The 26,840-nt window shown below is 51.6% G+C and overlaps 2 protein-coding genes across 7 annotated transcripts in view; one reads left to right on the forward strand and one right to left on the reverse strand.

Annotated features, from left to right (window-relative positions):
• Nucleotides 1-187: 187 nt before the first annotated feature.
• MRPL41 (mitochondrial ribosomal protein L41) lies at nt 188-1,037 on the reverse strand. Its single transcript, XM_055330947.1, has one exon. The coding sequence runs from the start codon at nt 951-953 to the stop codon at nt 546-548; it is 408 nt and encodes a 135-aa protein (XP_055186922.1). The 5' UTR covers nt 954-1,037; the 3' UTR covers nt 188-545.
• A 98-nt stretch (nt 1,038-1,135) lies between these two features.
• Nucleotides 1,136-26,840, forward strand: part of PNPLA7 (patatin like phospholipase domain containing 7) — a 64,745-nt gene continuing 39,040 nt past the window's right edge. Inside the window, exons 1-15 of one of the 6 annotated variants that reach the window (XR_008665140.1) lie at nt 1,136-1,234; nt 2,226-2,257; nt 3,724-3,798; nt 3,951-4,038; nt 4,424-4,503; nt 6,113-6,204; nt 6,374-6,514; nt 6,978-7,137; nt 7,737-7,817; nt 15,351-15,479; nt 15,917-15,997; nt 16,735-16,861; nt 17,486-17,629; nt 22,271-22,371; nt 22,455-22,601. Coding sequence is in view for 5 of the 6 variants with exons in the window: in XM_055330814.1 (XP_055186789.1) it covers nt 2,228-2,257; nt 3,724-3,798; nt 3,951-4,038; nt 4,424-4,503; nt 6,113-6,204; nt 6,374-6,514; nt 6,978-7,137; nt 7,737-7,817; nt 15,351-15,479; nt 15,917-15,997; nt 16,735-16,861; nt 17,486-17,629; nt 22,271-22,371; nt 22,455-22,601 (1,476 nt within the window). In the remaining variant the exon portion in view is untranslated. The other 5 variants (XM_055330814.1, XM_055330808.1, XM_055330793.1 and 2 more) reach the window with 5 other exon arrangements.

A 26,840-nucleotide genomic window follows, 5' to 3' on the forward strand; every position in this document is an offset into this window, starting at 1 on the left:
AGGGGTGGAGGTACAGTGGGAGAAGCAGGCTCCCAGCAGGAAATCTGGAGGCAGAATCATGGCCTGAGCTGAAGGCAGACGCTTCACCCAGGGAGCCACCTGGTGCCCCAGAAAACACATTTTTTTTTTTTGCTTTATTTCTAATGAAAATATGTCAGAGCATGTAAGAAATTACTCTGCTAAAATATGGATTCCTAGCTAATGCATTTATTTCAGTAGAAGAATTTTGACCCATCTGTAGGGTTGAAGGTATTTAACACAAGGATCAATGAAATGTTGGGCAGAACACAAGAGGCCCGAGGGACTCTGCACTGAATGGGTGAAGCCAAAGGGGAAAGAGGCTAGATTACTGGAGGTGCGCCCGCCAGAGCCATTGCTTTTGACCCCATGAATATGCTCGCTTGTTTGACTCCGGGTGATGGACGGTGGGGTGTGAACCGCCTTCCCTGTGCCGCAGACGCTGTGGGCGGGGAACGACGGCTTCCAGGTCCCCGGGCCGGCCCTGCTGCACGCTTCCATCCCGCCGGGGTCAGCCCCGGGGACCCCTAGCGCGGGAAGTTCTTGGGGTACAGCTGGAAGAGCTTGCCTTCCTGGGTGGGCTCGAAGCCGTACTTTTCCAGCTGCTGTGGGTCGAAGGCGCCGTCCCTGAAGTCCTTCTCGATGGCAGGTGCCACCGCCTCCCGGAACAGCTGCTTGGCCGTCAGGGGCTGGTCTGTGCCCGCCGGGACGCGGTAGTTCACGTACGGCTTGAGCCGGAAGCCGGTCAGCTCGGGCACCACCAGCTCCGGGACCATCTCCTTGACCTGCACGAACTTCCCGTCGCGGCCGTGGACGCCGGTGCCCTTGGCGCCGCGGCCCTTGTAGAAGGTGCGCGGGCCCCGCTTGCTGGTCCACCTGCTCATGCGGTCGGCGCCCCGCACCAGGCAGCGAGCCGCCTCGCTCAGGAGGCCCATGCTGAGCCGCGCCCAGGGTACCGCTGTCACGAGCCGCTCACGCGCACGGCCGCCAGCCGCCCCGCCTTGCGCTTCCGGCGCCCTTGGCGGCTTCCGGCGGCCCGCGCGGCTTCCGCGCAGCAGCAAAAGCAGCTCCGATTGGCTGGCTGCGTCCAATGCACAGCCTCGGCCTTGCGAGGGGGCGGGACCTCCGGGCCCCAGCCAATGCACCGGGAGGCGCGGCGCCGGCCGGGCGGTGGAGGCAGTGACGGGAGCGCGGGCGTCGGGAGCGCGCGGTCCCGGTGAGTCGCCGCAGAGCGCCCCCCGATGGCCACGCCCGGGGCCTGGCCCTGTGGGGAAGGGTAGCCCGCGGCGCCCCCAAGCCGTGCAGGATGCGCCCTGCCCCACAGGCTTCACGGCCGGCGCTGCGTGGAGGGAGGTGCAGGTGGGAGGCGGATCCGTGTCCTCTCGGCCGCCCGTACGTTAACCACGCCCCCCGCCCAGACACCAGCCCCTGTGTCCCCAGCCCCGAGGACCCCCTGCAGTGACCCCCTCCACCGGCATGGCCCCGATGCCTACCCACCCGCCGCTGCCCGGGCTCGCGGCCCCTCTGTCCGGCAGGGCTTAGGGAGGCTCCGTGAGGCGGCAAGGGGCACGGGACCTTCCCTGGGACGCCCTGGGCCTTGGGCGCCCTTGGCCTTGGGCGGGCCCTCTCGCCGCTGCTTCCCTAAAAGTCCTGGGAGACCTGGCTCTTCCCCGTGGACCCCTCCCCAGGCCGTCCCCATCGGGACCCGGCACGCCCACCCCGAGGGCCCCGCCACACTGGGGAGGAACCCCCGCTGCAGGCTGGAGGCTGTCGAGGCTTCAGCACAGCTTCCGCCCCCGGCCCCCCTGCAGCACCCCCCCTGCTCCCAGTGGCCAGAGGCTAAGGCATAGCTGCCCCCGCCCCCGACTCTAACCCCCTGCTGCCCCGACCCCCACCCCCACCCCCACCGCAGCCCCCTCCCTCTGGCACTCGCCCTTGACCTGCAGTTGTGGGTTCCCGGGCAGCCACGGAGCTGTCTACAGAGGGGGAAGCGGCTCTGGTGCTTCTCTTGGTGGAGAAACAGCTTTCCATCACAGTTTTTCTTTCGGTGCAAACATAATTTAACAAGAGAGGGAACCCAGGGGAGAAGGCTGCAGGCGTTGCTCTGCCCCAAGAGCGAGAGTTAGGGGAACACTTGGCGTCCTTTGAACCCCTTTCTTTTCTCCTTGACTGTTTTTTGTTTTGTTTTGTTTTGTTTTCATTTTTAGCCATGACGCAAGAGGAGGATGCCAGCCCAGAGGTATGGGGCTGGAGGGTCCCAGAGATGAATCTGAGCCTCACAATTCCCAGTTAGGGGCACTTGTGCACCAGGACAAAGGGTCCTTTCTGCATTTGTTCTGTGGGCAGCTCCTTGAAGTCTGTGGAATGGAAGTGGCAGCCTGGGCCCTTCTGTCCACTTGTCAGAGTTGAGACCTCGCCGTTGCCTCCCCTGAGGTCAGTTCCCACTGCTTCCCCTGAGGACTCCTGTTTGTTTTGACTCCGAGTGCTTTGTCACTGGAACATCTGTAGCCACATCACAAAGGCCTTTATTCCTAAAGCAGAAAAGTAAATGCATTAAAACAACCATAAAAAGCCTGATGCTCAACCATAGGAGATTGTATAACTAGGTTACGGGCCACCTGGGTGACCCTTTCCTCCAACATCCTTGCTTGTCCTCGAGGTGGTGGCTGAGCTCCAAGGGACACACCTGAGTAGGGGCAGGCTGTGAGTGCTGTCACGTTGACAGTGGTGCCACACCATTAGGCCAGGAGAGGCTGGATGCCTCAGCTCTGCAGCAAAGCTCCCACTGCTTCCATTTGCCTGCTGGACCAACTTCAAAGGCCAGCTTTTCTGGGCCACTTACTTATCCTGTCTCGTGGTAGCATTCTGCTTTTGAGACCTTTTTCTGAATGCCCTTCCATTTCATTGGTGTCTGGTGTTCTCTCTCTCTAAGGGATCAGACAAGCTACTTTAGTCCTTGGCGCTTGTGTGGAAGGTTGAAAGGATTAACAGGTGCCCCTGCCCCATTGTGTTCTGGCTGCTTGGGGGGAGGTGTGTGGATACCAGGAAGAATGCAGGGTGGCTGCTTGTTTGGCTGGTTTTTCTTGCTCATTTTCATCTTCCTCTGGTTGAGGACTCAGACAGCATCCTCCATATGGGTGGCCCCAGCCGTGTGCCCACTCATCACCCTGCACTCACTTTCTTCTCTTCCTCCCTTCCGTGGGTCTGGGCTTCTGAAGACCCATTAACTCCTTCCCTGTGAGGTGGTCGGGGAGCAGGCATGGAACCTGTGAGCTGGTATTCAGGGTTCTCAAAATCCAGATGGCTCCTTGTTTCTCAGCCTCGCTGGGCCTAGGCTTCCACCTACCCTGTGACCAGCAGCACACAGTCCTGCTGACCCGTGGCCAGCCAAACTTGCTCCTGCAGACTTGCATTTGAGGGACTGGAGAGCTGAAGGGTTGGGACTCACAGGCAATAAGGATGCCAAGGGCATTTGTGGTGACACAGCACAGCTGCCGGCCCTGCCCAACTGCCCCCATCCCGTGGTGGCTGGGGGGACGGATTCTTCTCTGTGTCTCCTGGACAGGCGTGCTCAGAGGAGCTCAGCACCCTGGAAGATCACTTCTTAGGGGGCTGCTAACTCCTGAACCAGTGGCTCTCTTCCTTCTGCCTGGGAAGCCAGAGCCACCCCTATGTGGTGCTTCCTGACCACGGTGTTCTCCTCAGGATGCCTTCTGTCTGAGCACCACCCTGCAGTCCTGGGGACTGTCGCTGACAGAGCGGCATTCACAGTCCACCATGGTAACTGTCTCCAGTGCTTCCTGCCGAAGGGTTGGGGCCGGGCGGGGGGGGGGGGGGGGGGCGGCTGGATCCTGGCTTGTCCCAGACCTTGCAGGGTGGAGAGGGGCTCTGTGGCGGCCTTGCTGATGGACGCTCTGTCTGTCCTTGCCCAGCTGCTGGGGATTGTGATTGGAGCACTCCTAGCCCTGGCCCTCGTTGGCATCACCGTCTTTTTTGTGTACAGAAAGGTTAACCGATTCCGTGAGTATCTTGCTCCAGCTTTAAAGGGAAGGACAAGGGCTTTGGGAGGGTGGGGGAGGTTGGGAGGACTTGCCCATGTTTTGAACTTCTGGGAGCAGGCCTCAGGCCTGTGCTGGGGACCCTGGGCCCATGAATTTGTGTATGTTCCCAGTTTTCTTGGCTTACATTTCTGAGCAAGACTTGGTGAGAAGAGATGTGTGAGTCCTGCTCCCCGTGAACCACCCTGTGCTGGCTCGGGCCAAGAGGCTGTGGGCCTTTCCCCCACACCACGTGCTGTAGCAGGGGCAGGACAGGCTTGGTGTGTGTGCCCTGACTGCCGCCTGGTAGGGCCCATCGCCCCCATGTCCCCGCCGTGGCTCAGGAGGCCCCTCTGCTCCCCTTGCAGGACAGGTACAGCCCACTCCTCAGTACAGGTTCCGGAAGAGAGACAAAGTGATGTTTTATGGCCGGAAGATCATGAGGAAGGTTAGTAACCTGTGCTGCAGGCCCCAGTCCTATAGGCTCCCTTGGGGTGGGGTTCCCAGCTATCTGGGCTGTTAAAGGCATGTGTGTCTTAGCTAGCAACAAGAGTGAGGACAGAAGGCCCTTTGGGGAATGTCCTGGGGCCTAGAGGGTCCTGGCTTCAGTGCTGAAATTGGGGGTCCTGCCAAGATTTGGAAGCTGGGAGGCCTCACTTGTCAACCCACATGGAGGATTGGTGGCCTGGTCCAGCCCTTTCTGGTCCCCCTGGCCCACTCCGACTCCCTGAGGGCAAGGGGGATGCGACCCTTACTGTACTTGAAATAACTGCTGGCTTTTTAGAGTAGCTGCTACTTATCATGTTTCTCTGGATAAACAACTAATTCATGTTCTCCATAGCAAATTTGAAATGCCACAGGAGAAGGCATGTGAATCCTTGTGTGGGCCTCCCATGGTACCATGACATGGAGGCCCCCTGGTACCACTGACAGGGGCTGTGGTGTGGGCCTCAAGCCTGAATGCTGCCTCTTCCCAGCCTTGTGCGGAGAGCCACGTGGGCTGACCCCAGTTATCAACCCGTGGTCCTGCTGAAGAATGTGCAGTTGCCAGGCCTGGGTTAAGGAGGATGGGAGTGTGGTCCTGTGGTGCCAGGTCACCTGAAGGGAAGCAGGACTTGGGACCACACACCTGCAACTGACACCACGGGACAGGCACTGAGCGGGGAGCAGGGGGCAGTGGCTGCCCGAGGGGCTTGCTGACAACCAGGAACCAGGGACTCTGCACTCTCACCACCACAGGGTAGATGAGCTGGTCTCAATGGGGAGAAGGGGCAAAGAGCTTTCCAGACCCAGGATGATCATGCAGGGACTTGGGTTCTAGGCAACAGGGCAACAGGATAGGATGGGTTCGGCCTTTTTTTTTTTTTTTAAACATTATTTATTTGAGAAAGGATGTATGCATGAGCAGGAGGGGCAGGGAGAAGGAAAGAGAATCCCAAGAAGGCTCCGTGATAAACACAGAGCTGGACACAGGGCTCGATCTCACAACCAGCTGGCCACCCCGGAGGCCCACAACCAGCTTTTAAAAGCCTGTGGAGCAGCCCCGGTGGCGCAGCAGTTTAGCGCTGCCTGCAGCCCAGAGCGTGATCTGGAGGCCCTGGATCGAGTCCCACGTCAGGCTCTCTGCATGGAGCCTGCTTCTCCCTGTGCCTGTGTCTCTGCCCCCACCACCTCTCTGCATCTCTATGAATAAATAAATAAAATCTTAAAAAAAATAAAAATAAAAAGCCTGTGGAAAGGGGCTGCTGTGCCATCATGACAGGAGAGGCTAAGCATCTGCCCTGCAGACAAGAGAGAACATAGGCCTGAGGATGCAGCGCTCTGTGAGCGCTGGCTGTTTGGGGATATGGCCACGAGGTGCTCCACTGTCCATGGTACCAGGGATGGCTCCCCAGGTCTGGGGCAGACAGGGCCAGCAGGACCAGAGCCCGGGAACTGATGTCACACTTGCAGGCAGCCCACAGGGCAGGTCCTGAGGGCTGCGGCTGACCCCCGAGGCTGAGTCTGGGTCCATTAGGTCATGGGGTCAGAACTCGGCCTCTCCCTTCACCCTGCAGGTGACCACGCTGCCCCACACGCTTGTGGGGAGCACGGCTGCCCCCCGGCAGCGGGTGAGGAAGAGGACCAAGATGCTGTCTCTGGCCAAGAGGTACCAGAAATGTCCTTCAGACCACATGTGCCCTGGCTGCCCTCCCTGGAGGGCACTGGGGAGCCTGCCTACCACCATGGCCCCTGGCTTCCCCACCTCTGGGTTTATAGTGCTCACACCAGCTGCTTCAACCACCTTTGGGCGCCAGGTGCACGAATCTGCTTTGCAGGATTCTGCGTTTCAAAAAGGAATACCCAACCCTGCAGCCAAAGGAACCACCACCGTCCCTGCTGGAGGCTGACCTCACAGAGTTTGATGTGAAGAATTCTCACCTGCCATCAGAAGTTCTGTACATGCTGAAAAATGTGCGGTAAGACGGAAGCTGCGTTGGAGGCCTGGGGCCGTCAGTGCTATGTCCTATTGTATTGTTTGCTTGTCAGCACTTGCATCTTGAGAAGGAAACCCCGAGCAGGTACAGGAAGTGTGTGGTGAGATGGAAGCTACAGGCCTGGGCTCCCTTCCACCTATGCCTGGAAACCCCATTCCTCTTTCTCGCCTGGCTTTGCCGTCCCAGGTTTTGTGTACACCTCTGGTTCAGAGTCACAGTCATGGCTCAAGGGTTCTTTGAGCTGATGGGAGAACAGTTTATGAAAATTCCCGGATTCAGCTTCTGTCCTGACAGTGACTCAGGTGGCTAGTGCTGCAGGGTCTGCATGTCCATGACCTCCCACTCTGTGGATCTGGTCCGCAGTGCCAGCGGCAGTGGCTGTGTCTCCATCGACCTCCTCCTCTCCTTCCTGGAAGATCTCCCACATGTGCTGTGGTTCTTGCAGGGTCCTGGGCCACTTTGAGAAGCCACTGTTCCTGGAACTTTGCAAACACATGGTCTTTGTGCAGCTACTGGAGGGGGAACATGTCTTCCAGCCAGGAGAGCCAGATACCAGTATCTACGTGGTGCAGGACGGGCGCCTTGAAGTCTGCATCCAGGATGCGGTAAGAGAGCCTGGCCACATGTGTCAGTGGGCTCAGGGAGTGCAGAGCATGGTAGAGGGTATGGGTCTGTTGTGGTTGGTTGGTTGCCTTGCTAGGTAAGCTCTACACTGATGGTGGGGCTCGAATTCATGACCCTGATATCAAGAGTTGCACGTTCTGCCGACAGCCAGCCAGGCATCCTTGTTGTGTTTTTACTTACATGTCTGCCATTTGAAAGATGTTTTAAAGTTTTCTATTGAAAAATTAATATAAAATTTTACATTTCGATTCTTTGGGGAAAAAGGCACGCTTTGATGTCGAAAGCATTGGCACACAGTGTGTATGCCCTTTGCTGTTGGTGCATTCCCTCTCCCTCACACACGGGCGGTGCCCACTGTTTAGGGGGTCTGGTGGCGTTTGACCTGTTCAAGCCTTTTAAGGTGCCTCTTCCATCTCCTTGGAATACCCCCAGTGGTCACACCCCTGCCTTTTGTGCAAGTTTCAGCGTAGTGACCCAGTGTCAGCTCTCAGGACAGGCGACAGTGGTTGGGTGGCCCAGCTGGCCTGTGGGAGGGCTGAGCCTCCCATCAGTGGACGACTCTGCTCTGCTTCCTGAGCAGGATGGCAGTGAGGTGGCGGTCAAAGAGGTTCTGGCCGGAGACAGCGTCCATAGTCTTCTCAGCATCCTGGATGTCATCACTGTGAGTCCCCTGGGTGCACTCAGTGGCCAGGGGCTGGCCTAGGATGGGAGGGATTCCCCATGGGTCAAGGGGGTGTTTGGGAGCCATGTTAACTGTGTTTGAGAGGAGCTGGGCATCTGCTGATGCGTTCTGGCTGTCTTTTAAGTGATTAATTTTTGGACTGAATGACACATGCGTGTAGCCCAAGATTCAAAGGGGACAAACATCATAGAGTGAAAACACTTCCTAGGGGGGGGCTTGCCCTGGATCTTCTGTGCTCATGGTATCTCTCATTCTCAATCTTCTGCTGTTGATTGTTGCAGTGGATGGTTTTGTGTGCATGTCATTTTATGTATTTGACTGGCAGAGACTTCCCAGATGTAGGGTGTACTGCCCCCCACCCTGCCCATGTCCTCACCCACCATCCAGGCATTCGTCTCATGTTTGACCTTTGCCAGTCCAGCCAATTACAAAATAACATCTCACATCATCTTGTGATTTTTAAACTTACTGTCATGGAGCATCTCAAACATTTGCAAAAGTAGGCAGAATAGTAAAGTCAACTGTGTGTGCATCACCAGCTGCAAAAAGTCTCGGCTCAGCACAACCATTCCCTTCTCGTTAACTAGAATTTAACATCTAATTTTCTTTTTTTTCTGAGTAAAATTTCTGTACAATGAAACAAGATCTTAAGTGTGTCCTACCTGAGTTTTTTTTTTTAAGATTTTATTTATTTATTCATAGAGACACAGCTAGAGAGAGAGAGGCAGAGACAGAGGCAGAGGGAGAAGCAGGCACCATGCAGGGAGCGTGATGTGGGACTCGATCCTGGGTCTCCAGGATCACACCCTGGGCTGCAGGCGGCGCTAAACCGCTGTGCACCAGGGCTGCCCCCTACCTGAGTTTTGATAATGTACACACCTGTGTAGCTCAAAAGGTCCATTTGATTGTCACTTTACCTTTGAGGTTATACTTCCTGCTTTGAGTTGAAGCTGTACATCAAGGCAACTTGTACCTCAGTTTCCCCCAGATGAACATTGCACAGAGTGGTCTCCAGAGCAGTTTAGCAGACCTTGACAAGGATGCATCCATGTGGGGCTAGAAGCCTGGGTGGGGCCTTTGGTGAGTGTCCTTTGATCTAGCCCTGAGTTCTTGTGCACATGGATGACAAACTCCAGAGACTTTGGGGGTGTCCACGGTGTTCCCCCATCCCTATTAGGCTGGTACAGACATGCTTTGAGGTGTGTTAGGGCCTGGGGTAGAGGTATGGATAGAACTCTGGCATCTTGCTCTGCTCCCAGGACCTGGTGTGTATTCACAAGATGCTTGGCTGGCGCTGAGAGGAATACCACCTCCTCTGAGCAAGGCTGACCCACCTTGAAAGGTCAGTGCATGGCCTGGTGGCAGCCTTTGCCTAGAGCATTGTGCTGGGAGAGGGCACCCAGATGTTCAGGGTATGCCCCCATGTGGCTCCATAGGACTCTTGCTGGTGTGGGTCAGAATCTATAAGGTGCACTGTGAGTCTGAGAAGCCCAGGAGGTATAGACAGATTGTTTACATGGAGATAAATTAGAGTTATGCAGCTCTGTACCCTCCCTCAACCTTGGCAAATGTTAAGCAAAGTATAGCTTTGGTGGAGGCCCTTCTTGGTATTTATTGTCTGCAGTGATTCCTGATCTCATTATAATTTTGGGCTTGGGCACCACATCTTGCAGCCCCAGGAGATGTGTGCTGTGAGCAGGGCCTCCCCAGCCTGGTGCATCCCTGTCCTTCTCCCGGGGCAGCTTCCTCCTGGGGTGGGTAAGAAAACAGCAATGTTTCAGAGAAAATAATTCTGTATTGTGATTAACTAATCATCTGGAAGGACATCATTTTTGCCTAATCAGACATTTGTGTCTGTCATTAAAAAGAATTAATTCTATCCAAGTAACATAGACAAATTCTAAGCACAGTTTTGGTGTTTTGTGAATCACAGTTCTCTGTTCCACTGCCCTTCCCTAGAAAAGCCACTTCCATCTCTTCTAGGTTTTTTGTGCAATGTGCTTCCCTTGCTCTTTTGTAATCCTCCCGTCTTAGATTTGTGTGGGCTAGTTAGCCTGGAAATGAGGGCAGGCTTTCCTGATTGCACTACGGGCCTCCCCACTCCTCCCACCCAAGCAAAGCCACACTCATGCAGGGTTGATCGCATCAGTGAGGTTCCTTTCTTGTTTTTCCTGGAGTTAACAGCTGCCTTGGTTTTTGGGTTGCTTTGTTTTTTGTGTAGTCATGGTCTGGTGCCCTGTTCCAATGCCCTGTGAGTTGGGGAGAAGCCCCCAAGCCCCATCTTCTTGTCCAGCCTGATCTCCCTGGGCTGGCTCCCGATCCTCTGGGGTCCCCGCTCCTCATCTGAGTCCTTTCCTTCTGTCTCTGTGGGGCCCTCACCTCCACTCCCTTGGCCAGCTTGCTCGTGTTGGTGGAGCAGTTGCTGTCTGCTTTCTAAGAAGGGTATGAGGGAGATAGAGTTCTGGAACCTTACAAATCCAGAATTGTCTTTATTCTGTGCTACCTTTACCTTTCTGTTATACTTTCTAGGAGATTTCTTCCACTTCGTTTTCCAAACCTCCTACTGAGTTTCTCATTTTTGTCACCACGTATTTTATTTTACTTTTTTATTTTTATTCTATTTAGTTTTTATTTATTTTTAAAAATCTTATTTATTTATTCATGAGACGCAGAGAGAGAGAGAGAGAGAAAGGCACAGACACAGGCAGAGGGAGAAGCAGGCTCCATTCCATGCAGGGAGCCTGACGTGGGACTCGATCCCGAGTCTCCAGGACCACACCCAGGACTGAAGGTGGCGCTAAGCCACTGAACCACCTGGGCTGCCCTATTCTACCTAGTTTTTAAAAAGATTTTATTTATTCATGAGAGACACAGAGAGAGAGGCAGAGACACAGGCAGAGGGAGAAGCAGGCTCCCTGCATGGAGCCTGATGTGGGTCTCTGTCCCAGGAATCCAGGATCACACCCTGAGCCAAAGGCAGACACTCAACTGCTGAGCCACCCAGGTATCCCTTACTTTTTTATTTTTAAATTGAATTAAAAATTCAGTTTAACTCACAGTGTAGTTAGCTCATGGTTAGTGTAGTTTCAGGAGTATAATATAGTGGCTCAGCACTTTCGTATGTCATCCATTGCTTATCACAAGTGCGCTCTTTCATCCCCATCACCTATTTCACCCATCCTCCCCTCTGGTTACCATCAATGTGTATAGTTAACAGTCTGTTTCTTGGCTTCTCTTTCTCCTTTGCTCCCATCACCTATTTCACCCATCCTCCTCTCTGGTTACCATCAATGTGTATAGTTAACAGTCTGTTTCTTGGCTTCTCTTTCTCCTTTGCTCATTTGTTTTGTTTCTAAAATTCCACATGTGAGTGAAATCGTATGGTATTTATCTTTCTCTGCAGTCAGATGTTCTACCCCTGAGCTGTAGTCCTTGTATTTGTCTTTCTCTGACTTATTTTATTTAGCATAATACTCTCTAAGGGCACCTGGGTGGTTTAGTCTGTTAAGCACCCAACTCTTGGTTTCAGCTCAGGTCTGATCTCAGGGTTATGAAATCAAACATGACATCAGGCTCTGCACTGAGTGTGGAGCCTGCTTGAGATTCCCTCTTCCCCTCTGTACCTCCCCTGCCATTCAAGTGTACTCTCTCTCAAAAAGAAAAAAAACCAAACAAACTCTAGATCCATCCACGTCATTGCAAATTGAAAGATTTCATTCTTTTTTATGGGTAATATTTCATCATATACACACACACACACAAATACATACCTGTACACATACGTATATGTATATACACCTACCACACCGATTTTCTTTATCCATTTATCAGTCAACAGGCACTTGAGTTGCTTCCATATCTTAACTATTGTAAATAATGCTGCTGTAAATATAGGGGTGCTATATATGTATACATATGTGTGTGTATACACATACACATTTTGCATATATATATATTTTTAAACTAGTGTTTTCATATTCTGTGGGTAAATACCCAGCAGTGGAATTACTGGAGTCATGTGGTGATTCTAGTTTAAATTTTCTCCACATCCTCACAAACACATTGTTTCTTGTGTTTTTTTATTTTAGCCACCATGTTTTTTATTTTAGGAGCTCTTCCCTGCCCCCCAATTTTTTAAATAATATCTTATTATTTTTCACAGATGCAGTAAGATGAGGTTTCTTTTACTCTCTCTGTTTTCTCTCTCTCTTTTGGGTCTCTCTTCTCTGTTTACTTTGGCTTCAATCTTTCCCAGCAGCCCGTTTGTGTGGAGTGCCATCCATGTTGACCTGCCTAGGTAGGCAGGAGTCTGAGCCCCACGTGTGGAACCAGAGTGGCCAGTCAGAGAAAGAGCAGGACAGGAGCCTCCCACAGGCGAGAATGACATGTGAAGGCAGAGCAGTGGTCAGCGCATGAGAGGGCCAGGCGGGCCACACAGCCTCTCCTATAACTGTTCAGCTTGGCTGTCCCTGTGTCCAAAAAAGATTTATTTACAAAAACAGACAGTAGGTAAGATTTGGCCCTTGGGCTGAAGTTGGCCCACTCTGGTGGCTGAGCGTTACCTGTCAGGAGTAGATGTATCAGGCTCAGCAGTGGCATACAGCAGTCTGGGCTGCTGAAAATGTTCTGTACCTCATTTGAGTGCTGGGTATATGGGTGAGCCCTGGTGTGCTCAGGTTTGCCCCAAGGCTCATTGCAGGAAGGCAACAGGGGGCCCACAGAGTGGCATCTACAGGTGTTTTCTCTAAAGCTGAATCTCAGAGAGACGTCTGCAGTGTCCTGCCAGAGTGGAATTGGCTTGGAATCAGGGAGGGAGTGTGGGGCTGCCCCATCCAGGTAGATGGACGCTGTCCTCCTGCCCAGGCGTGAGCCCTTGGCTATGCTGAAGATCCTATGCTCTGAGCCGTTTGCTTCACCATCTGCAGAACCCCAGTGGCCAACTTCAGGGCGGGGAGGAGGCTCAGGCCCTCCCGTGAGGGTGGGTTTCACATCTTGCCTCTCTGCTCCTAAAGACAACAGCTCCATTAGCTGCTAGTCTGTCATGTACTTTTCACCAGTTTCCATCATTGATGCATCTAGTCTGCTCTCAGCTTTTGTCCTGATTCTTGGAGGTTTGTATCTTTGTAACAGAGCAGAGATAAGTGGACATGCCATGAAGACCTCCCCTTCAAACCACCATCTCTCATGGGAGGTCATCTTTATTACCGTCCTTTCCAACTGAAGTAGCGATATAGTCTTTGGATACCTAGGCAATTTTGATTCTTTTACTTTTTTTCCATTTTACTAAATAATTAGCCCACATCACTGAGAGGTGTATAGCAGGTACTCTGATTTACACCTGCTGTGAAGTGGTCTAGGCAGCACCACCATTGCCCAGAGATGAAAGTAAAGGGGACATGCTGAGCTCCCAGCACCAGCTCTCCACAGTGTCCCCATGCGTCGCCTGGCTCATTGCATCCCCGGTTCTTCCCGTCTTGATGTTATAACTAAAACTGTCTGTTCTGGCCACCTTACCCCAAACCCCTTTCCCTTATTACTTTACTCTTTACAAATGTTGTGACGTGTCTCAGAGATACGGAAATGCACAGTAGTTCGTAAGCAGCCAAGGAAGCTGTTGCCCAGGTCATGTGGCTATGGCGGAGCCAGCTAGCAGTGAACCTGGCCTCCAGCACCCCTCTCCTTTCCCCAGAGGGTTGACGTGCCCTCCAACATGCAACCCCCAACCCCATGTGGCCTACTGCTGCGTGTGGCTCTTCCGCAGGTCATTAACATCAGCCCCCTGTGTGCACAACTGTCCTGCTTCAGGCATCTGCACCTCTGCTGCTTAGAAGGTTTTTAGACACATGCAAACATGGGGGTTCTGCAGGTCTGCACCTGGCCCTGTGCACACTCTCAGCAGCTCAGCCTCTCTCTGTGGCTCAGTTTTTTTTTTATTTTAGGTGAGGTCGAGCATGTTGTTTTTCTGTTTGGAAATAAGTAGCCCACGAGCCATTTTTAGCAACAGTGGGTACACTTTCATTCCCTTTTCTACTTACCCCCCCACACACACACACATATGCACATGCTTTTCTCTCTGATTCTTGGACAGAGATGAGAATTGCCATCTGATGGGGTCTATGGGGCTGGTCCTCCCAGGCCCTCCTGGGATCTCCCAGTGGTCTGACTTGCTTGTGAGTGGGAGACTGGGTGAGGTCACATCCCAGACAGGCCGTCTTCCTCTGTGCACCCACAGGAGGGGTGCTCACTCTACGGAGTGGCCGCGTGGGGCGTAAGCTGTGTGTGTGTGGGTGCGCTGGAACCTGTGGCCTCCAGAAGGGACAGGACCCTGGAGCTGGTCTGTGATTCCTGTCCTTCGACAGCTGGCAGGCTGCCATTCTACTCCTCCTTGTCGCGGGGTAGTTGTGGTCTCCCAGGAACAGTTGTCTTTTTATAAAGGATGTGAAATGAGCAGAAAAGGGAAGAAATATAGCAGAGTCCTGGAGCTTACTCAGAGCATCTTGAGAGCTGCATGCTCAGGTTCCCGACGCATAGGGCCTGGTCACGGGGTCGGGAATACCCCAGCTCCCCCTCCGTGGGCGGACTTCCATGTGTGGCCAGCCCCATCCTGAGACTGCCAGGGCTCCCCCTGCGAACACAGACATTCCTAACACATTGAGAGGCTGCCCCCAGGAACTGGGGGCCATGACCAGCCACTTCCTCACCACTCAGCCCTGGCGGTACAGACGTGGGCTGTGTGTGGGCTACTGAAATTCCTCCATGGCCGGGGTGGAGGGAGAGGGGTGTGGAAACAGCATGGGAGTTTCCTGAATACTGACGGTGCATATACGGTATAGCCCAGAGCTGTGCAATAAATGTGAACATCTATGAGTTTATTTTATTTTATTTTTATAAAGATTTTATTTATTTATCTGACACAGAGAGAAAGCGCAAAAGCAGGGGGAGCAGCAGGCAGAGGGAGGGGGAAAAGCAGACTCTCTGCTGAGCAGGGACCCTGATGCAGGGCTTAATCCCAGGACCCTGGGATCATGACCTGAGCTGAAGGCAGATGGGTCACTGCCACCCAGGTGCTCCGACAGCTTTATTTATAATTGCCCCAAACTGGAAACAACCCAGATGCCCTTGAACTGCTGAGCCAAGGAAACAGCCTCATTGTGCACCATCAAGAGCACAACTGCTGGTGTGTGAGGAGCACGTCAGGCCTCAAGCTGGCATCTCAGGGAGGGGAGCCAGGTGTGTGTGATTCCACTCGTGATGTTTTGACAAAGGCAAAGCCATGAGGAGGAGGGATGAAGGCTGGTTGTGGTGGTTGCTGGAGGATAGGGTGGCAGCAACAGAGGGCAATGCCCTGGCTGGAAATGTGGGCTCTTCTCTCTGACTCCCAGTGGGCTCCCAGGAGGTGCTCCATGCATGGAGCCCGGTGCCCAGTGGGACCCTGTGGGTACTTCCACATGCTGCTGCTGCATCCTTCTGAGTCAGGGCCCTGGGAGCCAATTGACGCTGCTGTTCTTGCAGGGCCACACCGCTCCATACAAAACTGTGTCTGCCCGTGCTGCCGTCCCTTCCACTGTCCTCCGGCTCCCAGCGGTGGCTTTCCAAGGTGTTTTTGAGAAGTATCCTGAAACCCTGGTGAGGGTGGTACAGGTAGGTCACTCCTGCAGTAGCCCCTCTGGCCCAGGGCCTGGCGTACCAAGCATTTCTCACATGCCGCTGTGTCAGTCCTGAGTGTCACATGCCCAGGAAGGCACATCCTGGTGGGTGAGGAAGGACTAAGGTGGGTTTAGAAGGTTTTGTGATGTGTATTTTACAGTAAAAGTGAATATTCATGATCTCAGAGAGGTTTCCAGAACCCCCAGGAGCCCCCCAAAGAGTTCCTTTTCTATGATTAAGTTTCTGTATTGAAGTGATCTTAGATTTACCAAAAATTTACACAGTGATGCAGTTTCCTTATGCCCCTAAGGCTGACATCTCGGGGGACTGTGGTGAGTTGTCAGACCTGGGGCTTCGTTCCTGCGAGGGTCGTGACGGGGCTGGGGTGCCTGGAGGAGGCCCGGCCCGCACAACTGGCTGTTCCCCACCAGATCATCATGGTGCGGCTGCAGAGGGTCACCTTTCTGGCACTGCACAACTACTTGGGCCTGACCACAGAGCTCTTCAACCCGGTAAGTGCGGCCTCTCACCCCCATCCACATCACCGTGACACTGGGCCCAGAGAGGGGTGTGTGGGCCTGTGTTTCCTGCTTTGCCTTTTAGCCGATGCTTATGGATGAGTCGGGAACTGAGAACCTGTCCTGTCTGAGATCTGGGGAATGAGGCTTCTCTGATGCCTGTTCGAGGAGAGCCTGGGGTTGGCCTGAATGTGGCCCCTTGGGTCCCCTTGCTCTGTGAGCCTGCCTGCCCCTTTCCTGTTGCTCACCTGGCAGTGGAGGTGGTCACCTCCTGTCCCCTGGTGTCCCTCCTGCCGGCAGTCTGGCCGGTGGGGTTGAGCTTGTGGCTGTGAGAGCCAGAGCTGCTGTGAGCAGGAGATGAGACCCTTGTGGGCCCTGGTTGGAGAGGCCCTGGATACTGACCACTCATTACTGGAGTCAGTGTTGCATGTCTGTCTTCTCCCTACTTTAATGGGTTTTAGGTTTTATCGTCTTCTTTTACTGGTATTTTATATCCTTTTGTTTTCTACTTTACTTTTCATCTTAATGAAGAGTATTAAGCTTTCTGACAGTGCTGACCACCATTTAAACTTGATGGAATTGCCAGGATAAAGCAAGCTGGGCTTTTGGGACCTTAAGCATATGGCTGGTATCTTTGCGGGTCACCAATCCTCTTGTTCCCCCAAGTGTGGCTGCTGGGAGTACTAGCCAAGGGGTGCCCCTAGAGTGCCTGCATCTTTCTCACACCCCAGGAGAGCCAGGCTGTCCACCTGCTGTCTGTAGCCAGCATGACTGCTGGAAAGGCCAAGCGGCAGGCCTGCTGCAGCTCCGAGGATCGTCTGGAGAGGCCCCTGTGGCCCCAGGAATCATGCGACCCAGGTACTGCCCCTGAACTGGCCTCCAGCTTGAGGCCAGGCCCCTTTCCCTCCCCAGCTACTTCTCCCATCACACTCATCTCTGTGGGAGGACTGGGCTCCCGTGGAAAGCCATCCTGGAGCAGATTCCTCACTTCATGCTACTCTGAGCTCTTGAGAGAATCCTGGATCTGGGGAAAGAAACTGTCCATTGAGGTTTCTTGGCTACAAGTCACCTTCAGAGTGATGATGTCATGTGCAGTATGCTAGCAGGTGTGGGATCAGTTACCTGCTTGTTCACAAGCAGGCAGCTGATAGTGAACAATAGCCATGTGGCTCAGGGCCCCTCCTGGAAGGTTGTTTTTGGATCCCTTTTCCTGAGGAGCCAGTAGAGCCCTCAAGTATGCCAGGGTCATGCCAGGTGCATGGTGGCCACCTTGACCACAACAGTCACAGAGAAGGGGGCTTGCAAGGCTCCAGCCTAGTGGAGGACGCTGGTAGCAGGGGTGAGTCTGTTCAGAGAGACCTAAGAGAGGCAGAGCAGGGCTGCATCCAAGGCTGGCACTGGCCTGGGCAGGTGCATGTGGGTATCAAGGTCTGTGCACCGTCGTGAGCACAGTGGCCTTCCGTTCCACTGGTCTCCTTCCAGCAGATCGAGGGGGCGGCCGTGCAGCAGCCTCGGGGCCTCTGCTGAAAAGGAGCCAGTCCTCCCCACTGCCTTCTGTCCACGAAGAGATCCTGGACGAGCTCGGCAAGGCCCAGGCAGGTCACCAGGCCCCTTTTGCTCCACCAGGTAAGGCAGTGGGTGACCTGAGCTGGGAACACTAACAAGTCCAGAGGACCCTGTGCTCACACTCTGGCTCAGTTTGATGCGGTGCTGAGCGTCTTATTGCCCCGAGTACCCGGTGGGCTTCCCTCCACACGGTCCCTGTTCTCCTGCTATCTCGCATCTGTGTCCCGGGGGTCCACATCCCTGAGGCTGTACCCAGCTGCTGCAGGAGCCTCTCCTTTGTCCCCTGTGCTAGGCTGTGCCCACCAGCACACCACTGTGTCACATCCTCCACTGACATGGATTTTCTAGGCCCTCTGGCCCCTCAGCTGCCACCAGGGTCGGCTTTCATTAGAGCAGAGCTCTCAGGGCACCTGGGGGCTCAGTCGGTGGTGTCTGCCTTCAGCACAGGTCATGATCCTGGGTCCTGCTCAGCAGGGGTCTGCTTCTCCCTCTCCAACTCCCCTAACTCTGCTCTCTCTCTCTCTCTCTCAAATAAATCTTTTAAACTAAACTAAACTAAACAAAAGCAGAGCTCCAGGAGCTGACCGTGCCAGCTGGGGCACCTTCCTGCAGGGACCTGGTCGTGGCATCTATGTGTTATAGCCTGGAAGGGCTCCCAGCACATCCTGGGGCAGCACAGGTGCTACCAGGGATTCTCGTGTCCAGCCCGCAGCCCATACAAACTAACCCCTCCTTGTAACTTTCTGATTTTCCTCTTATATTAGTTAGAAAGTTCATTTTGTTTTTATTTGCATTTTGTGAGTTACTGGCAAGTTTCATCATTTGGTGTATTTGAGAGCTGTTTGGGTTCCCTCTTCAAGAATTGTCTGTTTAGGGATGCTCAGCTGGCAGTCAGTAGAGTGTGTGGCTCTTGACCTAAGATTGTGAGTTTGAGCCCCACATTGGATATGGAGCTTACTCTCAATAAATAGATAAATAAAAGTTGTCTGCTTATATTCTCTGCTCATTTCCTGCGGGGCTTCCTGACTCTGTCTTGTTGATTTGCATTAATTCTTTATATGCTCTAGATAGAGACTCTTCATCTGCTGTAATAGTTCAGGCGCCTTTTTCTGGTCTTCATCTGTCAGAAGACCCAGCCCCGGGGACTGTCGTGGAACAGGAACCTTGGTGTTCATTTACTGAAAACCGGCCATTGTGCACCTGTGGTCTGTGTGTGGCCCCTTCCTCCTTGTTCTGTCCTTGTTCACTGGGCTTTGAGCATATCCACACTGTCTCCTCTGAGCTGTGTGGTTCCCCTTCCACACTGAGGGCTCCTTCGTTTGCTCTTCTCACTTGGATGTGTTCAAAGTCGGAAGTTCAGCCTTTTCAGCCTTTTCTCACTTCGTATGGTGGTAATTTATGCAGTACCATTAACAAAATGATCTTTCATTTCCCTATTGCCTTGTTTGGTGCCATCTTCATTTGGCATCAAATTTCTGAATAAACATGTTTGTTTTTTTTTGTAATAGCTTTCAGAGATATGATGCACATACATTAAGTTCACCTTTCTGAAGTGTCTGATTCATTATATAGTCACAAAATTGTGCCTTGATCACCACTATTTAATCCCAGAACAGGGCAGCCCCCGTGGCGCAGCAGTTTAGCGCCGCCTGCAGCCCAGGGCGTGATCCTGGAGACCCTGGATTGAGTCCCACATCAGGCTCTCTGTATGATGCCTGCTTCTCCCTCTGCCTGTGTCTCTGCCTCTGTCTCTCTCTGTCTCTATGAATAAATACAAAATCTAAAATAATAATAATAATAATAATAATAATCCCAGAACATTCTGTCAGCCAGTAGAGACACCACACACGCCCATCAGCCATCACCCCTGCCCTGGCCCCAGGCAACTACTGATCTGTGTCTGTCTCCAGGATTTGCCTGTTCTGGATGTTTCATTACTTGGATTTCCTTTTAGGCATTTTTTGTCTTCTGCTGGGGTATTTGCCTATTTCTTCACTGATACCAAGTTGTTTTCAAATTTCATTGGCTTTTTATGGTTGTATAATATGAGTATGGAAGGTATAAATTGCAAATGGGTTGTTTGATGACTTTTCATAAACTGAACTCAGCCGTGAGGCCAGCACCCAAATGCAGAAACCAGCCACCCCAGGTCCCGCCAGCAGTGATGTTGGACTCTGCCTCCTGTCCCTCCCTGAGCTCCAGCCTCTGGGCCGAGTTAGTCTGATTGCTTCTGCTCAACTTTGCGTCTGACGTGTGTTGTGTGAGCAACACACACCTGTTCTCCCTTGGGGGGTAAATTTATTGTGTGAGCACACTGCTTGTGCGTTGTCTGTTGAGTACACATGGACGTATTCCTATTGGAACCATCAGGTCGCGGAGGGCATGCTGTTGGCTCAGGAGGTGCTGGGCATGGTTTTCCAGGTGCTTCCCCATCCTCCGAGGGCTGTGCTGTCCCATAGGTGGCCCCCAGCACAAGTCGCTGTGTACACTTAGATCCTGGCAGCTTGTCCTTGGTCCCCCTCACATTCTCTTGGCTTGTGCTTTGGGATGCAGACAGGCCACACCTGCGCGCTGTGATGTCCCCACTTCACCCTGGCTGCGCACTGTGGCCACACCCCATCCTCCTGTTGCTGCCTGAGCCCCAGTAACTCCTGCCTCCATGGGCAGTACATTGCACTGTCTTTTGTCTGCTTTCCTCTTAGATCATCGTTAATCTAATTACAGATTAATAGGAATTCTTGGATCCTCCGTGGGCCCTCTATGGGATATATGTATTGAGGATATTTTCTGCTCTTGCTTTTTACCCTCTTAGTGGTGCCTTTTGATGAATGGGAGTTTTTTAATTTAATAGAGTTTATTTAGTTTTTTCTTTTGTGTGGTTAATGCATTCTGTGTCTTATTTAGGAAATCTGCCTGTAAGAGTTAACATTTTACCTTTCATGTTTATCTCTCCAGGATTGGGTCTTTTGTCTAAAGTGAGTATGGGTCACAATACACTTTTTTTCCACATGGCTTTTCAGCTCTCCTGCCATATATTTTTTTAAATGTGTTTAGCAGATGTTTTCAGATAAAAGCAGCTTAAGTGACAGATAACTGAAAGCAACAGTGGTCCACATGTAATAAAGTCTGACTCTGGATCATCCAGTTCCACAAACATGTAGGACAGTCACCTACCTCTGGTCCACACAGATAATGCCTCTTACAGGACGTGTGTCTGCAAAGAGCAGAGGTCCTCCACAGTTTCAGTTTCAACAACTGCCTGTATGTAATATATGATGTATGGATACTGGTGATTAGAACAGCATTCTGTAGGACTGTGTAACCTTTACTGTATTAATCAGGGAGTGTGGTTGGGTTTTTTTTTTTTTAATGTAGTCTTGTTAATTTTTTATTATTATTTTTTAAATAGTTTATTTATTTATTCATGAGAGACAGAGACAGAGAGAGAGAGAGAGAGAGAGAGAGAGAGAGCAGAGACACAGGCAGAGGGAAAAGCAGGCTCCATGCAGGGAGCCCAACATAGGACTCGATCCCAGGTCTCCAGGATTCTACCCTGGGCCGAAGGTGGTGCTAAACCGCTGAGCCACTGGGGCTTCCCTTGGTTGGGTTTTAACACTATTTTTTTTTTTAAATTTATTTAAGAGAGAGAGAGCACAAGTGGGAGGGCTGGAGGGAGAGGAAGAGAGAGGATCTCAGGCAGACTTTGTGCTGAGCATTGAGCCCTCTCACAACCCTGAGATCACGACCAGAGCCCAAACCAAGAGTCAGACCCTTGACCAACTGAGCCTCCCAGGTGCTCCGGTTGGGTTTTATTTTTAATAGGATTTTTTTTAATATTTATTTATTTATTTAATTTATTTATGATAGACATAGAGAAAGAGAGAGAGGCAGAGACACAGGCAGAGGGAAAAGCAGGCTCCATGCCGGGAGCCAGATGCGGGACTCAGTCTCGGGACTCCAGGATCACGCCCTGGGCCAAAGGCAGGCACTAAACCACTGAGCCACCCAGGGATCCCTGGGTTTTATTTTTAAAATAGACGTTGGTATCATAACACTGTAGCTTATGAATAATAATAAAACAATAATATGTTAGTAAAATACATAATATTATTATTTTATAATAATAAAACAACATTATAGTAAATACAATGCACAGTATCTCAGGATTAAAGTTGGTTTGGGGACTCCTGGCTGGCTCAGCCGATGGAGCATGTGACTCTTGATGTCAGGGTTGTGAGTTCAAGCCCCACACTAGGTGTAGAGATGGCTTAAAAATAAACTCTTAAAAGGGCCTCTGGGTGGCTCAGTGGTTGAGCGTCTGCCTTTGGCTTAGGGCGTGATCCTGAGATCCGAGGATTGAGTCCCACATCGGGCTCCCCACAGGGAACCTGCTTCTCCCTCTGCCTGTGTCTGCCTCTCTCTGTGTCTCTCAGGAATAAATAAATAAAACTAAACAAACAAATAAAATCTTAAAAAAACCTTTTTTTTTTCATTTACAAAATAAAATAAAAATTGTTTGTGGGTCACAGAAGGACCTCCATGACATTACAGTGGCCCTGCACTGCAGTGATCTGAGTCCTCCCTCCCCAGGGCTGTGCTGCTTAGCCTCGGGGAGAGCTCAGGCAGCTCTCAGTGGGTGCCTATGGGTCCATGTGTCCAGGTGGGCCGGTGCAGTGTCCTGAATCTTCCCTCCATTTGTAGGGAGCACAGCAGGTGCTACCTCAGACCTGAAAATGGCGTGTGACCGTGCCAGAGTCCTGCTCCATGCAGAGGAGCACCCTGGAAGCACCATGGCCAGCAAGGTAGGCGGGGAGCCCCTCTCCCCTCTGGCTGTGCTCTCAGTAAGGACCCTTCCTCTGATCTCGCTGCCTGTGCTCCTCTCAAGTCCAAGAAGAATGTGATGGTGGCAGACGCCCCTTCTGCAGTCTTCCACTACTCAGAGGCTAACTCAGAGGAGACTGTCTCCAGCAGGAAGACAGATGCCATCTTCAGAGCTGCCAAGAAAGACCTTCTCACCCTGATGAAGCTGGATGTAAGTGGCCACGCTCCTGCCTGTCTGTGGCTAGGGTTCACGGGGAGACGTGCACAGTCTCTCTCCGGAGGGGCACATGGGTGATGACTGCCATAGACTGTCCTAAGGACCTAGTCCTTTGGGCATGGTGTCCCAGGTCAGGACCGCTGTGGCCCTTGCCTGAGGCGCACCTCCCTCTGGGGGTGCTGGGGATGGTGTCCCTGTGCTGGTGGCCTCGCAGACCCACTCCCTGGCCCATGGTCAGCACGCCCTTGCCCTCCCCCGCGTGCTTGCAGGTGGCAGCAGGGGTGCCGTGCGTCCTGTGCCCTCTGCACACTTTGGAAACCACCCAGGATGCCTTATAAGGGTTGAAAGCGATGGCTCTCCTGACCATCTTCATCATAGGCTCCTCATTTCTTTATCCTTCTCCCCTCCCATCTTTTTTTTTTTTTTAAGATTTTATTCATTTATTCATGATAGAGAGAAAGAGGCAGAGAGAGAAGCAGGCTCCATGCAAGGAGTCCGATGCGGGACTCAATCCCAGGACTCCAGGATCACACCTTGAGCTGAAGGCAGGCGCCAAACTGCTGAACCACCCAGGGATCCCCTCCCCTCACATCTTGAAGAGTGGTGCATTCCTTGTACACAGAGGGTGGATGCCCATGGAGCCACCATGCAAGGCACCAAATTATCAGTGGGTCCCCAAACCTGTTGTGTGTCCTCTGTGGGAAGACCACTGCCTTGCGCCTGTGTGGACTTTCCATTTCTGTACATGACTCATCCTGTGTGTCCTCTGGACCCACTGCTCCTTGCTCGGTGTCTGTGTCCCAGAGGCTCCATCACTGCTGTGTCTGTCTTGGGCCAGCTAAGGAACGGCCATGTGTGTCCATCCCTTGTCCACCCTGTGCAGGGACATGCGTGCAGATGTCTGTGTCCCGGGTGGGGGGGGTTGTCACCTCCTGCCCGGATCAGGGGCTCCAGTGGCCCTGTGGGCATGACAGCAGTCAGGGTTTGCAAGCTTTTCCATTTCAGATAAATAAGGGCACAATGTTGAGTACAGCGTTTGGTTCTAATTACATTTTTTTTTCTAATTACATTTTCTTGATTCCTAGTAGGGCTGAGTGCCTTCCACGCTCCTGGGAGGCAGTGGGGCAGAGTGCCTTCTGCCCATTTTTCTGTCTCCCTTTTAGACTCTAAGGGTTTCTTTATATTTTCTAAATAAGAGTCCTTTGTTCATGGTCTTGCACAAAATCTGCTCTGAGATTTGCCCTTTTTGCCTTCTGAATGGAGGACAGCTCTGGTGGACAGCTCTTCTTTGGGTTGAAGGAGACCAACCAGTCTTTCCCTTTGTGGGCAGTGCTGCTTGTGCCTGGCTAAGAAACCGTTCCTTCACCTTCATAAAGATGTTTTCTATGTTGTTTAAAAGTCATCGCTTTCTGTTTCTTGGGCTTTCAGGAGCTGGAGGTATGGACTCTGACTAAATATAGTTTGCTTGCAGATTCCCGGTCAGCCCAGCATCCTCTCTGGACAGTCCGTTCCCTGCGGGTCATGAGCTTGTCTGTCAGGTTCTCTGTCATGTTTTCTCACACTGCTTTCTGTGCTGCACACGGCAATGTAGTCTGCTCCTGAGTCCCTCCACCCTGCTCACAGGACCTTCCTGTCCAGCCCCTCCCCCACCCTCGGAAAGAGTGCTTTTCAAGAAGTTTTTGTCCTTTGAGCCAATGGCTCAGCACGGCCTCTGAAGGAGGAAAGCAAGCCCACAGCGGCAGTGTGCTTCTGCCCTGTGTCCCGAGGGGCCTGGGGGCTGCAGCAGTACCTCCTGCTAGCAGGGTGGTGGGTGACGGATGGGGGGGGGCACCCGCACGCTGTCCCCAGCCCAGTGCCCCCGCGAAAAGTTGTGTGCTGCTCTTTCCGCCTTTGAAAATAACATTTCTCTTGCTGCTTTTAAGATACTTTCTTTGTCTTTGATTTCTTGTATTTTCAGAACTGGGTGTGGATTTCTTTTTGTTTGTCTTGCATGAAACTCTTTGGGATTCTTCAGTCTGGGCCTCTAAATTCCTTTAGAAAAATATCAACATTTTCTCTTCAAATATTGCCTCTGCACATTCTCTCTTCTCCTTCAGAGACTCTCCTTTATCTTTTACATCTTACCCCTTTTTCTGTGTATTCCATATTCCTGTAAGTCCTTACCCTTGATGTACATGTTTTTATGTTTTTATCGGGGTTCACATTCTCTTTCTAGCATCTTTTCTGCTGTTAAACCTGGGCATTGGGTTCTTAAGTTTGGCTGTTCCATTTTATAGTTCTAGAATGTCTACCTTTTTTTTTTTTTTTTTAATCTGTGGCCACTACTGAGTGGTGATGTGGAACATGGTATTGTCTCCACAGCCTGCAGGCAGGAAGGGCCTCGCACCACGGTCCACTCAGCCAGTCTTGGCATCTCATCAGCTATATCACAAATGTTTTTTTTCCTCCACTTACTAAATTTTTTTAACAGACTTGACTTTTTAGAACAGTTTTAGGTTCACAGCAGAATTGAGAAGAATGCGCAGATTTGTTTTACCCCCTGCCCCCGCCCCCGCCACATGCAGCCTCTCCCGGTACTAACACTCCCTCCAGGTGGTGCGTTCATCACAGCAGAGGAACCTACACTAATCATGGTCCCTGGCATGACCTTAAGGCTCTCTCGGTGGTGTATGTTCTGTGGGCTTGGACGAACACGTGGTGACATGTGTCCTTGGGGACAGCTTCATGCAGAGCAGTTCACGACCTTAAGAATCCTCTGCTCCACCTGTTCATCCTCCCAACCTATCTTCTGCTGTCTCCATAGTTTTGCCTTTTCCACGATGTTGTTGAATCACACGCTGTATCACCTTTTCACGTTGGCTTCCTTTACTTGCTGTTACTCATTTAAGGTTCCTTCATGTCTTCTCATGACCTGAGAGCTTGTTTCTTTTTAGCACTCAATAGCATTCCATTGTCTGGAATGAACCATGGTTTATTTATCCATTCACATATATCTTGGATGCTTCTAGGTTTTGACTATTTTATACATATATATATATATATATATTTTTAAGATTTTATTTATTTATTCATGAGAGGCAGAGACACAAGCAGAGGGAGAAGCAGACTCCATACAGGGAGCCCAACGCAGGACTCAATCCTGGAACTCCGGGATCACGCCCTTAGCTGAAGACAGATGCTTAACCTCTGAGCCACCCAGGCATCCCTATTTTATATATATATATATATAAATATATCATAAATGTATAAATATAAAATATTATAAATATATAAAAATATATTATTTTATTCATTTATTTTATTAATTTCTTCATGAAAGACACCGAGAGTGACAGAGAGAGAGGCAGAGACTCAGGCAGAGGGAGAAGCAGGCTCCATGCAGGGACCCCAATGTGGAACTCAATCCCGGGACTCCAGGATCATGCCCTGGGCCGAAGGCAGGCACTAAACTGCTGAGCCACCCAGGGATCCCAAGTTTTGGCCATTATAAATAAAGCTGCTCTACATGTGCACATAGGCCTGCATTGCCAACTCATTTGGGTAAATAGTGAGAGGTTCAAGGGCTGTGTTTTATAATTAAAGTGTGTTTAGTTTTGCAAGAAGCCGCCAAACCATTTTCCAGAGTGGCTGCACCATGGTGTATGTCCCTGACCTTGCATGAGAATTCCTGCTGCCCCGCATCCTCGCCAGCACTTGATGTTGTCAGTGTTGTGTACGTGAATGGATTGTGTCCCTTCTGATAGGTGTGCAGTAGTGTATCATGGTTGTTTTAATTTGCATTTCCCTGACAGCGTATCATATGGAGCATGCCTTCGTGTGCTGGTTTGTCATCTGTATGTCTTCTTTGGTAAGGAATCTGATAAGGTCTTGGCCCACTTGTTATCTGGGTTGTTTGTTTCCTTATTGTTGAGTTTTAAGAGTTCTTTGTTTTGGGGATGCCTGGGTGGCTCAGTGGTTGAGCATCTGTCTTTGGCCCAGGGTGTGATCCTGGAGTCTCAGGATCAAGTCCCACATCAGGCTCCCCACAGGAAGCCGGCTTCTCCCTCTGTCTCTGTCTCTGCCTCTCTCTCTCTGTGTCTTTCATGAATAAATAAATAAATCGTTAAAAATAATAAGAGTTCTTTGTTTTGGATAGCAAGTCCTTTATCAGATGTGTTTTTTGCAAATATTTTCTCCCATCTGTGGATTGTTTCTTTATTCTCTCTTGACAGTGTCTTTCACAGAGCAGAATTT

The sequence above is a fragment of the Nyctereutes procyonoides genome, unplaced genomic scaffold (assembly GCF_905146905.1).
Source record: "Nyctereutes procyonoides isolate TBG_1078 unplaced genomic scaffold, NYPRO_anot_genome, whole genome shotgun sequence".
In the NCBI taxonomy this organism is placed as follows: Eukaryota; Metazoa; Chordata; class Mammalia; order Carnivora; family Canidae; genus Nyctereutes; species Nyctereutes procyonoides.

Excerpts from the sequence above, each read along its gene's own strand:
- MRPL41 (XM_055330947.1), bottom strand. The coding sequence starts at position 953 with ATGGGCCTCCTGAGCGAGGCGGCTCGCTGCCTGGTGCGGGGCGCCGAC.